This window comes from Emydura macquarii, unplaced genomic scaffold (genome assembly GCF_026122565.2).
Source record: "Emydura macquarii macquarii isolate MOO-44397 ecotype Brisbane River unplaced genomic scaffold, CSIRO-AGI_Emac_v2 contig_1551, whole genome shotgun sequence".
In the NCBI taxonomy this organism is placed as follows: Eukaryota; Metazoa; Chordata; order Testudines; family Chelidae; genus Emydura; species Emydura macquarii.
Window position 1 is genome coordinate 15,216,421 of NW_027131688.1, and position 14,682 is coordinate 15,231,102.

The 14,682-nt window shown below is 39.3% G+C and overlaps 1 protein-coding gene across 2 annotated transcripts in view; it reads left to right on the forward strand.

Annotated features, from left to right (window-relative positions):
- SYNE2 (spectrin repeat containing nuclear envelope protein 2) overlaps positions 1-14,682 on the forward strand; it is a 275,575-nt gene that overhangs the window by 14,289 nt on the left and 246,604 nt on the right. The window contains exons 1-2 of one of the 2 annotated variants that reach the window (XM_067554923.1): positions 583-678; positions 9,545-9,673. In XM_067554923.1, the coding sequence (XP_067411024.1) occupies positions 9,583-9,673 (91 nt within the window). In that variant the 5' untranslated portion in view covers positions 583-678; positions 9,545-9,582. Of the gene's footprint in view, positions 1-582; positions 679-9,544; positions 9,674-14,682 lie in introns of those variants that run through there. The other variant, XM_067554922.1, reaches the window with a different exon arrangement.

Consider the following 14,682-nt stretch of genomic DNA (forward strand, 5'->3'; position numbering starts at 1 on the left):
CTTGAAATTTAGCTGGTGTCAGCCTTTTGTTGCCTCCTGAAAAAATGTCCAAATTTGGCCAGGTTATAAATCTTTGAAAAATCTCCATTTGCACATGCTTCACAGAGAGTTCTTGGAGTTTGACAGCTACATTTTCCAAAGGATCTGTCTGCACTGGGCATGCACGAGCCCAGGGCTGCAGCCAGTTGAGCAGGATATTTTCCCTGCTATTGTTGTTCCTAGCTGCTGCAGGCAGGTACAGGAAATGAGAAGGGGGAGCCTCTCTCTCTTGTACTTTCAGTGCTAGCCCTGCTGTTGAATAGGCAGTGTGGAGAAGGAGGAGGAAGCAGCCTGACTGAAATGCAATGGGGACAACAGCTGGATAGGGGAAGAGGGAGTAGATTGGCATAAGGAGCAGGGAGGGAAAACTGGGAGCTGGGAATGGGGAAGACTAGGACTGGATGCACAAGGAGCCTGGGGGCAGACTGAGATGAGGAACCCAGGGGAGGGAAGACATGCTTGGATGAGAAGCCTGGTTGGTATTGGCTGGGCAAAGAGCCTGGAAATGGAATGAGGATTGAGGCTGGGATGAATAATGACAGGGAACAGGAGCAGTTGGATCTGTGTCCATGAAAGAACACTCCTCTACAGAACCGGGAAATGAATCCAGAATTCCTGAGTCTCAGCAGCTCTCTGCAGGTAGCAAAAAGCTGTGAAACCCATTGTCAATCAGTGTGTCTCACCCCTCTCTAATGGCTGGTCTGTATAGAGGATGACAATCTAATATTGCTATCAGTTACTCCATTAACTCAAGTGGCAGAGATCTGTGCTGTGGATTTAAAGGTTCCAAACTTTCTGATGACCCATGTGATGGTCAGTATGATTGCACATGGTAGAATTTTGTTTTTTTCAGTTTGCTTTTCTACAAACCTAGGAAATGACATGCAAAAAATACATTAAAAGAACATTAAGGTTGCAAAGTCAAACACTCAAAAGTTAGGACATATCAGAGTTAAGGCTTATTGCATGTGATCATATAACTAAAGACTGTATCAGAATGCATATGCAGAAAGGGGGTAATTTAAGGTTGCACAGGCAACCTTAATTCTGGAATTTCCTATATTTTAAGTGCTAGTTTTTGTAACCTTATTATTCTATTAAGGTAGTGTTCTGTGTATAATAATTTGTCATAACAGCTCTATTACAGCATGAAATTCTTTCTCTTAGGTTTCCTGTATGCAGTTGGACTGACTGGTTAATTTTTGGTCTTCTTAATTTGGTTGCCAAAAGCGCCTGGTGTGGCTTCCATTTTACCAAAAAGTTATTCTGTTGGCTTGAAACTGTTCTGTGAATTAAAGTTTAAAAAAAAAAAAAAAAAAAAAAAAAAAAAAAAGAAAGAAAGAAGAGAGAAAAAAGCAAGGAGTTTCTTGAAAGCAGAGACAGATAGAGACAAGATACATTGTTTTACTTTGTCTTAATCAGTTATCTAAACAAAAGTGCTTTGTTTCACAGTGCTGAAGGACTTGGTGGGGAAAATCTACCTAGATAAGTTGTGGAAACGCAGATTTTCTCACATCATAGAGTGCGCCCTCACAATTAGCACTAAGGTCATCATTTGTGTGCAGAATTCTCAAACATTTGATCATGCAGATTGTATGCGTGAAAATGATGGTCTGTCTATATGCAAACTGTACACAACAGAAGCTTTGAAAATAAGGCCCTAACTGTCACTCTTGGTGGAATTCTCATCAGAAAAAAAATGGATTGGAGTGAAAACTAAGTGATTTTTAGAGGTAATCCTTCCAGGTCGGAGTTGATGTATGATGGTGGGTGGAAGTTTACACTGCTGTAGCCTGAACTGGACACAATCTGGGAATAAAAGGATGAATCCAGGTCTGTCCGTCCAGCTTTAATTGTCACTACTGTTAAAGTTTAATTTTCCTATCATATTTCAGCAAGTTTATTTTGAGTTTTGCTCTCCAAATTTTTCTCCTGTGTTCTCCTGCTCTCTGGAGTGTGATGCCTCTTTTCTGTTTAATCTCTCTCTCTCTCTGTGTTAATCAGTCTTAAACAATCCTTGATCTTTAAAGGAATATTGACAAGGCAGATAGGCCTAACATGAGACCTCTCTGCTCTGCTCTGTTTTGGTTTATGCATGTCATTGTGCATCCTTTCCCTTCCCTGTCACCCCTGATAGTTTTGTCTGCTCTGTTCTTACCAGACAACAGTATGGTGCAATTTACAAATAATCTTGCTATCTACAAGAACAGGCTCAGGTCCCAGAGACAATCCCCGGATTTGGTTTATGAATTCACACCAGTCTATTCAGTACCACCTCACACTGCTTGTCTCTCTTGATTTTACTAACAGGTTACTGACATTCAGAAGGATATATCTTTCCAAGAACAGATCTGTGATCTTAGAGGGAAACACAGTGCCCTGGTTAGTGTTGGTTCACACCAGCAGAATAATCTGAATTTTAACTATTTGACTGCTCCCTTTATCATAAAAAACCAGGAGTCAGGAATGCTGTGAGAGAGAAAAATCTGTATAATTTTCAAGGCAACTTTGACCGTGTGCCTGATTCTCATACACATTTTTATGCCTTTTTACAGCACTCTGACAGTGTACAGTGGGAGTGATGATCATTTTCTTCCGCTTTAAATGCCCTTTACACCATCAGTGGTATCAAATGGCTTTGGTGTAAATGAGAGTCAGGCCCCTGGGTCTCTGTTAAGATAATAAACAAGGAATTTAAATGGTAATCCCGAAGACAGAATATAAATCTTTCTAAATATAAGAGCAATTTATTGAAATAAACTTGATCAAAATAGGCTGGATATTCCTGTTTATCCTGGTTTGTCAAGCTGCCAAGTGAGAGTTAATGTCATCATTATGGTCCTCCACATCTTCCTTTCTGAATGTTGACAAATGAGGCAGGTTTACAACACTAAGGAGGGGGTAAAAAGAGTTGCTCATGTAGCTGTACGTTAAGGACACATCTATTTTTATTTCTGGGCGCGTGATATAAGGGGTAGGATAAAATTGAACTGCCTGGAATGTCCCACTTTTCTCAGCTGACCAGCACTGATTTTACACCAATCTGTGTTTTTAATTGTTTTAATGAGGTAATCATTCTCCTCAGCCCTTCATGAATGTTTTATTTAATGGGATGGTCCTGCATTGTGGCTGCATTATGCCATGAAGTGGGAAGGGCCACTGGCAGAATGGCTATTCAAGGGAGCCTTTGGACCTGCTATGTACTAGGGAAAGTATCTCCATTCTGGCTTTTTATGTGCTGCTCGAGAGGGCATCAGTGAGGTGGGCTAGGAAACGGGATCGCTTTTTAAATATATCCAGAGGCTTCAGCATAATGCATATGTATAGTGTAGGGCCTGTAGCTGTGAATGATAGTTTCCAGAGGTGAAATCCCAGCCAAAATCCAAACTGACTTCAGTGGGGCCAACATTTTGCCCCAGTTCCCTAGACTTCTGGCACTCTAATTCGCCCTCATGGGTCGGACCCTTAACCTTTTGAGTCATCTCTCAGCATCAATCTCTTTTTTGAGTTACTGCATTGATTGTTACAGTCACTCTGACCATTTTGTGTTCTTTAATAATGAGACAGGATAACAGAAAGAGGGTAATTGCAGGTTAATTGAAAATTCAGGTTTATCAAACTATTATATATGCTCCATTCAGTCATGAGCAAATAAATCTGAGTTAAACTCTAGCTCTAAAAATAGAACCCAGCTAAATAGAACACAGATTTCTCTGGTGGCCAAATTCTGCCCTTGGATGCATGCACAGATTCAGATTGATTTATTTAGGAGCTGTGTTCATGCGTTTTTGGGCAAAATTTGGTCTAATGTATTGATATCAAATAATTAAATTTCACAATCTCTCTAAAAAATCAAGACTGAAAATCTCAGCAGCTAGCGATAACCTGAATGATTACAGTCATTTAAATAAGAGACTGTGTGCAGCCTTAAAGAAAATGAACATATATTATGTGAAAGTTCAGTATGTTTAGGAAAAACAGCTACATGCTTTAAAAGTGCAGCATTAGCACAATTTAAAGTACATAATTATACTGCCGAAATTGGTGATAATATGTTTTAACAAAAAGGACTACTGGGAAAGACAGACTTTTTTAAGTAAACATTGTTAATTTGATAAATATAATGAAAGGATCAATTGTGCTTGTGCAATAGGAATTATTATTGGTATATAATCCAAAAACAAAGAAGTAACATTTGTCAGCCTTAAAAAGTGACCTAGCTTTTGTATAACCATATGTTTTACTAGGAATCTTGCCAGGATTATAAATAGATTGGTGGGAAGCTGCTGGGTAAGAAAGAATGTACTGTGACTGGTTGTCATAAATAAAGTAATCATAGATGGTCCAATCCTGTAACCCGTACTCCTGTTAGTAATCCTTACCCATGCAAGTAACCTTCAGTGGGACTATTCTCATAAATAATAATTGCTCATGTGAATATGGGGTGCAGCGTTAAAGCTATAATTAGAGCTAGGGTATCCAGATGTCCTGATATTATCGGGACCATCTTGATATTAGGGGCTTTGTCTTGTATATGCAATATCTTTCCCCTCCCTTCCTCCCCCTGGATCACCCTCTGAAAAAAAAAAAGTTCCGATTTTTCACATTTGCCATCTGGTCACCCTAATTAGAGCCCAGCTGATTCTTGACTGTGCCTGAGCCGAACTGTTCAGAATGTCTAAGCTTTTCCCTGTTCACTTCTTCCACCACCCAGCCTACGGCAAGCACTACCTTATGTTAAAGAAGATATAAAGTTGCCCCAGATGGTCCAGCGCTCCCCAACTAGCATGTGGAGCACGCTTTAATGGGGAGCCTGATACACTCTCCTCTGCTGCAGGGATTTGTGTGGAGCAGGGACACAATCATGGCCCTCCTCCCTACCAACTTTGTGGTGGCTGGAGTCCTAAACAGAAGCAGTTACTTCTCTTAGGAAAATATGGGTACTGTGGTACTCAGAACTAACCTGCTTTAATGCATTTAAATCATACCTTTAACTTTCCTGGAACAAGATGAATTCTTGCTTATTGAATCATGAATGTAGTGACATGTTTTATTTCTTATGGAAAATTAAGACAGTCAAGGATATAATGGATCAGAACCTCAGCTGGTATAAATCAGCATATTTCTGTTGACCTTAGTGGAACTAGCTGATTTGCACCAGCTGAGGAACTGGCTCAATATCATTTGGGGAAAGGGAGTTGTGTATTTAGGATGCAGAAGTGTTCCAGTTGGGTGCTGTAGAACTGGAAGGGCAGCATCCCCCCAGAAACCCCTAGATACATTCCAAACATTTTAATCTGGAAATTAACTACTTTTATGTTCAGTCTGGAGCAGCAGCCCACCCTGTGAGGGTGTCTTGTTGCAAGGGTTTCGGAGAAGTGCATGTAAAGAAACCTAACCCCCTGCTAATTTTAATGTAAGTATACCTATTTAAAAATGGTAAATAAAATGTTGAGGTAGAAACCTGCAGGTCAGATTTCAGCAGTGTGTAAATTACTTTAAAACAAAAGAGGTATCAACCCATCAGAACTGGGATGAAAATGTAAATACCTATAGGACCTTAACTGTTGTGTTGTCTGTGGGAATTCTCTCAGTCATATAGAATGGCATGACAATGACTCTGAAAATTTCCCATTGAGAAGATTATGATAGAATACTGGGAAAATAGTCTTAAACAAGTTTACTAGCAACTAGAAAAACTCAAAACTCATTATAGATGCAGATATTACTGATTCTATTCTAATGTATGCAAAAAACACAAGATCTCTGTTAATTATTAGGAAGTAAATAGAACTCTACGATGAAAAAACACTAAAGACAAAAATCAGCGGTTTTTATCTGTGACATCTGCTCCAACTGGACTCATGATTAATAATAATCTGTTGCTAGGATCAGGCTTTAGTTTATATGCAGAGGCCTCTGCAGAGGGAAATACTTTCAGAATTCCTGGGTGGGTCATGAATAATCAGTGGCATTGCTGAGAAGAGAAGAAAAAGAACAAGCAATTGGAGGCTCCACAGTAGAAATGACTGTAATTCCTATTACAACATCAACATAAAGTGTTCAGCCGAACTAATTTGTCAGCCACTACATATCAGTTGTATAAGATGAGCACCATAGAAATATTTGCCTGTGAATAAACAAGCAAAGAGTAACAATATTACCAACAACTTTGCAATATAATCTTCTGTGTATGAGTTCTAATCAAATTAGGACTAGTCTAGATGAGGACATTTATTGGCAATATAATTTTAATGGTATAGTTATGCTTGTAAATTTCCCTGTGTAGACAAGCCTTAAGTTTTTAGGAGTTGGGTCATTTACTCCCATTATCCCAATAATTTTAGAATCCACATCAGGCCCATATTCGGAAATCTGCATGTAGCATATGAAAAAGTGAAACATACTTACAGGTATGGAAATATCAGGCTCAAACAATACATCCAAATTTTAACAGACCAAAGATGCTGACCAGCAACAGAAAGTTCTCAGGCTCACTTGAGCCAGTATTATTTTCTAGTTATTTAAGAGCTATGGTGCTAATCCTGAGGCCACAAACTTGCACGTTAGGAACAAATGCAGTAGAAACCCTGAATTCTGGATTATACCACAGTCTAATCCACGTGGGGAAGAGCTCTCCTGTGGATCTTGGCTCTGCAGCATGGAGGCGGGGGGAACAGGCATGTTGGGAGCACAAATCCACCAAGGAGAAAACCAATATAGCTGTGACTCAGTGGCTTTGTCATCCACTCTCCACCCATCCCCAGCAAGCCGTAGCTTGGCTTCATGGGTTTCTGGCCCTTATTTCACTTTTGCTCTTTAGGGGTGCATCCCTGAGCGCCAATGCGTGAGCTCAGGATTTTTCAGGATTGGGTCCCATAGAAGGAGGACTCAGTCAGTGTGCACATTGCTTACGCAGATAACCTGTGTAATTATTGCAAATGTGCATATTATTAAACTGATAAATTAATTTGTACTCACAACATAACTACACGGATTCTGCTGAAAATAGCATCAGTTCTGCTATAAATCATATGGACTCTACAATTGGTAGCTTCCTATTTTCATTAAAATTAAATATCACGACTGTATGTGGAGTAAATAAAAACACAAATTCACAAAGTGCAGTGATCCAAATTATATACTTAAAGCGCTGAAAGCTCCAACTCTCCTTTCTTCTGATTCCAGAATGTAGTCATAAAGGCCCCTCTTCAGGAAAGCAACCCTATTTGGGGTCTCTATTGAAGTTAAGCATGTACTTAAGTCTCACAGGAGATTTGAGACTTAAAGCAATGTTGCTACCTCTCATGATAAAATCTCATGATCTTGAAGCAAGTCTCACGATTTTTCTGGGTTTGACTCATGTTTTTTAGCACACGTGGGGTTGGCAATACTTACATAAGCATGTGCTTACGTGTTTTCCTAAACTCTCAAGAGAGATGAAAAGGCAAAGGTAATTCCTTTAACTGAGGTTTCTATCCATACTGAAATGGCACATTGCTGTTCAAAAGCTTTTAATTTTTTAAAACATAGTTTTTTTCATAATTACCCATTAATATATTCTGTTGTAAGAAATTTGTTTAGCTACACATAATTGTCAGATAGTTACCCGATAAAAGGGTAAATGTAAAATAAAAAAGGAAATATTTAATAAGAATATGAAAGCAATAACAATCAATCTTATCAACATGCTGAGTGCAGTAGACTTTTAAAGGTTAGATATGATACAGTTACTCACACTAAATAATACCTTACTTTGAGTGAAGTCCCAAAGAAGTCAAAGGTACAACTTTGGGCGTCAGATGCTACTCCGTGTGAGCAAGGAGGTCGCAATCTAGTCCTAAATTTGTGAGGTGACTATTGCACTTGGTTTTCATTTTGGATATGTAATAAATCCAAATGCAGTATGGATTGGTTGAAATTATTATTGCTTTTCATTTGTGTACTATTGTAGCACCTAGAGACACTAACTGAGATCAGGGAGCACATAGTCAGAACCAGTTCGGGCCTTAAGTTTTTATAGTCTAAATAGAAAAGACAGATAAAGACTAGGAGAGGAAACTGAGGCACAGAGCAGTAATGTGATTTGCTGTAGGTCAGAGAGACAGCCGGGAATAGAACCTAGGTTACCTTGCTCCCCGGACAGCGTGCTATCCATTGCACCACACTTCCTCTTTAACTTTTAGAATCAGTCTTGATTTTTGTTGAGACTTCCATAAACACCTTTCCTCTTTTGAATGCATTGGGAAAATGATCACTGTAGAACTTCAGGGCCAAATCCTACTCAACATATTCACAAGCACATTGATTTCAATGTCATATGAGTAAGATGAACAGGTTTGGGCTTTTTGGTATTAAATCTGCACATATCCTCTCGCTGGGAGGTTTGCTGTTCACCCTTAAAAGGAAAACTCTAAACTTGGCCCAAACTTTCTTTTTAATTGAACATTCTTTTAAGATTATATAGAAAAGAAAGGCAGAACTTTTTTTCAGTGTTTCACAGACTTAAATGTTAGCCTTTGTTTGAACCTTTGATTGAACCAAATAAACACAGAAAGGAGGTGTAAATTTTAAGTGCAATGGTCAGGAGTTTAGATACATGCCACTAAATATTAATAAGAGTTCTGCATGCCACACTTTATACTTGGTGCTGAAAATGTACTGTTTCTGTATAACAGTTTTGTTTAAGGTCAGACCTATTTGGCTTTATTTAATTTTTTAACTTTGTGTGATAAAAATATCAGTCAATATTTGGGAGGCCAGTTTTTCTCCCACTGTCAAATTAAACAATGTAGTTACTACAGTTACATACATAACACTATGTTTTTAAAAACAGATACTGCATATTGTTCTCTGAGACTGCATTAGAGATAAGGGAGGCATCCAAAGGAGGGGAAAAAACAAGGGCTAGGAAATAAAACTCCTTTGTAAGAAATAGACTTTGTGGGGGAAGAGAGGTAACTAAGATACAGATAGGAACAGCAAGAATGATTGTTCTGTTACGTCAACCATCATCTTTTTTGTTACACTTTAATTGTGTAATCTTTGCAGGCTCAGCTACTATTGTTTTCAATCTGGTCTAACTATTACCGAGCAGGAAAAGAAGTCTGTAAAGTATAAAGATTTAAAGAAAACCTTTTGGGTTAGTCAGTGACAAATGTACAGAAGGTACATGAGCCTTTGTCAACCTGACTTCCTACAAGAAAGCTACAGTGTTTTGAATCTTTCTAATTGCAGTTCGTTCCTTGTCTTGACAAGATGCATTGAATCCATGATTTGAGTTCTGGAGTTCAGCCAGCCGTTAGAAATAGCATGAATAGGGCCAAAGGACAATAACTTTATGATTCAAAAAGTAGGCGTAGTCATTTGTTCTACATAAGCTAAGGAAACACCTTAGGAGGGGGGGGGGGGGAAGTCTCCTGCTAGACAACAGCATATAAGCAGTTCTTAATGAAAACAGAGAGGTGCTGATCTCTCAACTTTTCTTTTGCTTTTTTCCTTTCAGTTTGGCTGATGAAATAATGTGGGAATGATACAGTCTTTATGGAGTTTAATATGGCATCTAAGAAATCATCTCCAGTAGTTGAGGAGCAATTTTCCACCGAAATAGATGATCTTCATATTTCACTGCAAGGTAAATTTTATGCAAGTTTCATGTAACTTTAAAGATATAAAAATAGTATCAGATCTAGTCCATTTCTGTGCTGTATACAGACTTCTTTAAAAAAATCTCACCAGAGGTTTTTCAGTTGTGAAGCGAAACACAACAGTACTGAACTTTTCTTCATGGTATTTACAGAACCATTGCCTTTTTTGGTACAGATTTGTTCACAGTTTCCTTTGTTTTCCTTAGCTGAACACATGTCACTGTTAACAATTGTCAAGGGAACTATTAAAGAGTTATGCAATTCCTATAATTTATTATATATTTCTGCAAATTAAAACATGCCTTTGCTTACTTAATTTTTATGTGCTATTAGTGAAAAGCATTAAATTGTCATGCCTTTTCTTCTTGTTTCTTGTCTTTTTGCCTTTTCTTCTTGTTTCTTGTCTCCGTCCTCTCTGGATATATGTTTCTGGGCCTGAATGAGCATGAAATCTGTCTAGCTTCCATACAAGCTTATTAAAGGCCAGATTCTTCTACCCTCACTCACACTGAGTAGCACCTTATAAATCAAGCAGTTCCCCTTATCTCAATGGGACTACTTGGGTAATAAGGTGCTGGTCAATTTGAGTAAAGGAGACAGAATTGGGCTCTAAAAATGATAAAGCTAGAAGTTCCTCAACCATGTGTTGGAGTGTGCAGGGCTGAGAAGGTTTTATTTTCCCCTAAATTTGCCTCTGTGGATAAGTTTTAGAATGTATCTTTGAAATAGCAGCACTTGTGTTGTACATTAGTAGAGAGTTTTGTTTGAATGTTTTTGGTACACTGTAGTTCTTTTTCCTTGATTAGCCAATCCTACAGTCTTTCTGCATGCATAAATTGACCTTGATTTCAGGCTCAAGTCCATTATTAAACTGCTTTTTCAATATGCTCAGAGATTGTCTGTTCTAGAGGGAGATGGGCTGCATCACCCTCTGTAAAGGCATTTTCCAGTGGGGTCACTTGTGTTGAAGTTACTTTCTGACCTATCTGAGGGAAAACATTGAAGACAGATGAAGCTGGTGCAGAAAAAGAGTCTTCCAAGTGTATTCTGTGATCCTTATCTGCACAGATGTTGTTTCTTGAACTATGGATTGTGATTGATTAGTATTTACAATGATCTAAAGCTAAACTTCTTTCTAACTGATATCTTTTCCTTTTGCACTTGACTTCATTACACTTCAATACAGCCAGAAGGGCAAGCAGAAAACTTCCAGTGGCCAAAGGCTACTCTAAAAATTCACGCAAGGTGGATCCCCATTTTGCCATCAGATGCACATTTGCAGCTCCCATCAAAGTCAGTGGGAAATGCCCATGTGCATCCAAAGAGAGAATTTTGCCCTAGGTAAACACTGAGATGTGTGTTAAGCATGAAGTAGAATCATAAAAGTAAGTTCTAGCTTTGAGGCAGGAGATAGTGTTACTCTCACAAAGGATCATAGATAAGGATTTTGCTTTGAAATAATATTCATGTTATTTTTGAACAAATTGAAATTAAATTTTTATCTTAACTGGCCACAATTCTGAAGGAATGTAGCATGCAAAGCCCAATAGTCCAGAGACTAAGGGTGTGTCTACACTGCAGTTAGACACCTATGGCTGTCACATGCCAGCTAACTTGGGATCTCGGGGCTTAGGCTGTAGGGCTGTTTAGTTGTGGTGTAGTCATTCCAGCTCAGGCTGCAACCTGAGTTCTGGGACCCTCTCACCTCGCAGGGTCCTAGAGCCCAGGCTCCAGTCCAAGCCCAGACATCTACACGGCTACTAAACAGACCCCGAGCCTGCTGTCACGGGGCTGCTGTGGGGTTTTAATTGCAGTGTAGACATACCTTAAGAGCCCCATTTATTAAAATTTCAAGAGTTTATATATTATCTTCGTGGTGAAGTAATTTGGGTGCCTCAGCTCTGTTGAAATGGCAACACAACTGGTCCTAATTGTGTTGTCAGAACTCCTGTTGTTAGCATACGCCTCGTGCTTCGCTCTCACATGAGAGCACGTCTACACTACAGAGCCTATGTTGGCATAGGTGTGCCAGCATAGCCCCGAGTGTAGATGCAGTGTATGGCAACAGAAGGAGTTCTGCTGACATAATAACAGCATCTCCCTGAACCAGGTTAGCTATGCCAGCAGAAACACTCTTCCATCAGTTTAGTTGCATCTACAGTGGAGCTTCTGCCAGCATAACTGTTACATAGGGGGTGTGAATTTTTCGCACTCCTAGCTGATATAGCTATGTTGGCTCAACTTTGTAGTGTAGACCAAGCCTAAGACATCTCAGAGGCCTTTACAAATGACATAAAAATGATTGTTTTAGTGAGTATAAAAAATAATAAAAATATAAATACATCAGCAGATTAAGATGTAAGACCCTGATAGAACCTTTGGGGCTGAATTACACAATTAGAAATACACATTTAGAAAATATACACTAAAGACATATTTCTTAAGACAATAGACAGAAATCACTAGCCTGAAATTTGTAGATCCTCAGTAACTGATGATAGGGAAATTCAAGAGCAAACACTAAAGCTAAGATTTTTCAGAAATAGAAGCCTCAAGTTAAGCTTCTAGAGGCAAAATATTCAAAGTGGCTAGAGATTTTGTGTTTGTCAGTTTTTGGGTGCTCATCTTGAGACTCCTTAGAAAGGGCTCATTTTCAGAGAGTGAATGCTCAATTCTTTCTGAAAATCAGATCACTTATTTAGGTGCTTAAATATGGATTTAGAAGTCTATCTTTAGGATGTTATTTTTGAAAATCTTGATTCTTAACAGTATGATTTATGTTCAGTTTTGTATAATGCAGTTTAAAAGGAAACTAGTGTGCATCTTTGAGTATTGGGGAAAAAGCCCGACTAGGCATGTAGTTTGGGTGACTAGCCTTGATAGTATATTTAGGAGACAGTACATTACTTTACCTGGAAGGCATCCAAGGACATCACAGCATTGGTCTAATCTGTTTGTTATAAGGGCAAGGTCTATCACAAGCAATAGTCTTAATAGAGTATAAAGAATATTTAACCATTCTAAATTGAGGATTTGGCTCTTCTATATTAATAGATTAGAAGAGAAATTAATTTTAGATTGTAAACTGATTGGGGCAGGAACCATCTTTTTGTTTTGTATTTGCACAGTGCCTAGTACAATATGATCTTGGTCCATGACTGGGATTCCTAGATACTGCTTCAATGCAAATCAATAATAATCAGCTGGTGTCAATCAGTGTAGCTCCACTGAGTGAAAGTTTTCATGTGTTTTAGGAGAACTCTGTGATACACAGCATGCAGAGCTACAAAAATGTCATGAATATTAAAATTGACAAGTGGTCACATTCTATTACTATCAAGATTATTATACAGACATTTTAAAATTAATATCAGCATTCTGCATTCACTGTACAGCTACTGAACTTTTAGGAAGGAAAATTGTTCAAGGTGTGGCAACTTCAGCTAAAATTGTCATCTCTGACCACAGCAGAAAAGACCTGGTAAAAGAAAACTATAGGTAAAAGGAAGAAATGTAATTTGGTTCATAGTGATTCACTCTTTGTAGTTAAATAGTTTAAGAAGATATAAATTAAGTTTAATAATGCTTGAAAATGTTGGGTCAGATTCTAGGTACAACATAGGAAGTAGGGAGGAAGGGGCAAAGGTGACCTTACACCCAGCATTGCTAATCTCAAGTATTCAAAAATCACAAATTAGGCCCCAAAATCATGAGATTTAAAAAAAAAAAATCATATATGTGCCCTCTGGTTTTAAGTCTTTAGAAGGTCATGTTTTCAAGCTTTACTCCACAACCATGAGAGGGCTAGAAACTTTTTTTTTTAAATGAAAGATGAGATTTGAATGTAATACATGACTCCAGCCGCTGCGGTTTTAAGAAAAACACAAACTCTTGAGAGATTCACAGTAAAATCACAAGATTTGGCAATACCTCCAGTATTCTCCGTGGTGCCAGGGTCTGATGTGGCACGCAGCAAAACTTAGAACAACCTCTGAGACTGCTCTTAATGTGTGGTGGCTCTGCATAGCCACCTAAAGGGGCTGCAGTCAAGTCTGGAACAAGACCCGTTGTATTGGGTGTATGCTTACAATATCTGCCATTCAAGTAGGAAGTGTTTAATAAAGAAAGGAGCTGGTCTTGCCTGGGCATTGTGTATTGGAGATCATGCCCAATACATGATGCATTAGTTAAAGGGATATTGCTTGTATTGTATTTATGCATGGTGCCTAAACCAGACGGTATCAAACCGTGGGACCTAGCCTCCTGCACGGTGTCTCGGTGGGACCTAAAACTCTTGCTTTGCTTGTTTATTTACACTCTCATAAATAAGAGATGGCTGCCTGAGGGATTTTCTGTTAGATTTCTGTGTTTCCTTCTTCGCGTGCACTCAGCACAGCTGCAAGGACTGAGCAGATGTTTGCCTGCCACGACTGTTCCTGGGCAGCAGGTGCCACTCCACTGAGAGCAGGGACTGTCTCTCCTCTGCTGACCCCTCACCCCCCATTGTAGATGCCCAACCAGTGTGATGCCAATGAGGGAGGATGCAATATTCCAGTTGGCAGGGAGGGTGCCCGCGCTCTCCTAGCAGTGGTTCTGCTGGAATCCTGGTCCCATGGAGAAACTCACAGGCTGCTCTCTGGTTTCTGTTTGGGTCACTTTTTCCTCCTTTGGACAAGTTGTGGGCACAGAAACCAGCCCCTCCTTCTCGCTGAGCTGTGCCACAGCAACGGCACATAGCTCAGTGCCCTTTAATACCCAGGTATGCCACAAAAGGCTGATACACTATTATATGCAAATGTTGTGTCTCGTACGTGGGGGCGGGGAGGGGGTGGTGGCGGCGGCCTGGGCTCGTTTTCTTTGATAAAAGCATGGTCCGATGGTAGAAGGTTTGGGAGCTACTGGGTGAAGGAGCCCTGGCATAAAACAGAAGCTATCTTGAAATGAAGGGAGGGTGTGAAGACAGAGGTGTGTGTGGTGGAGGAGAGCAGTGAGATAT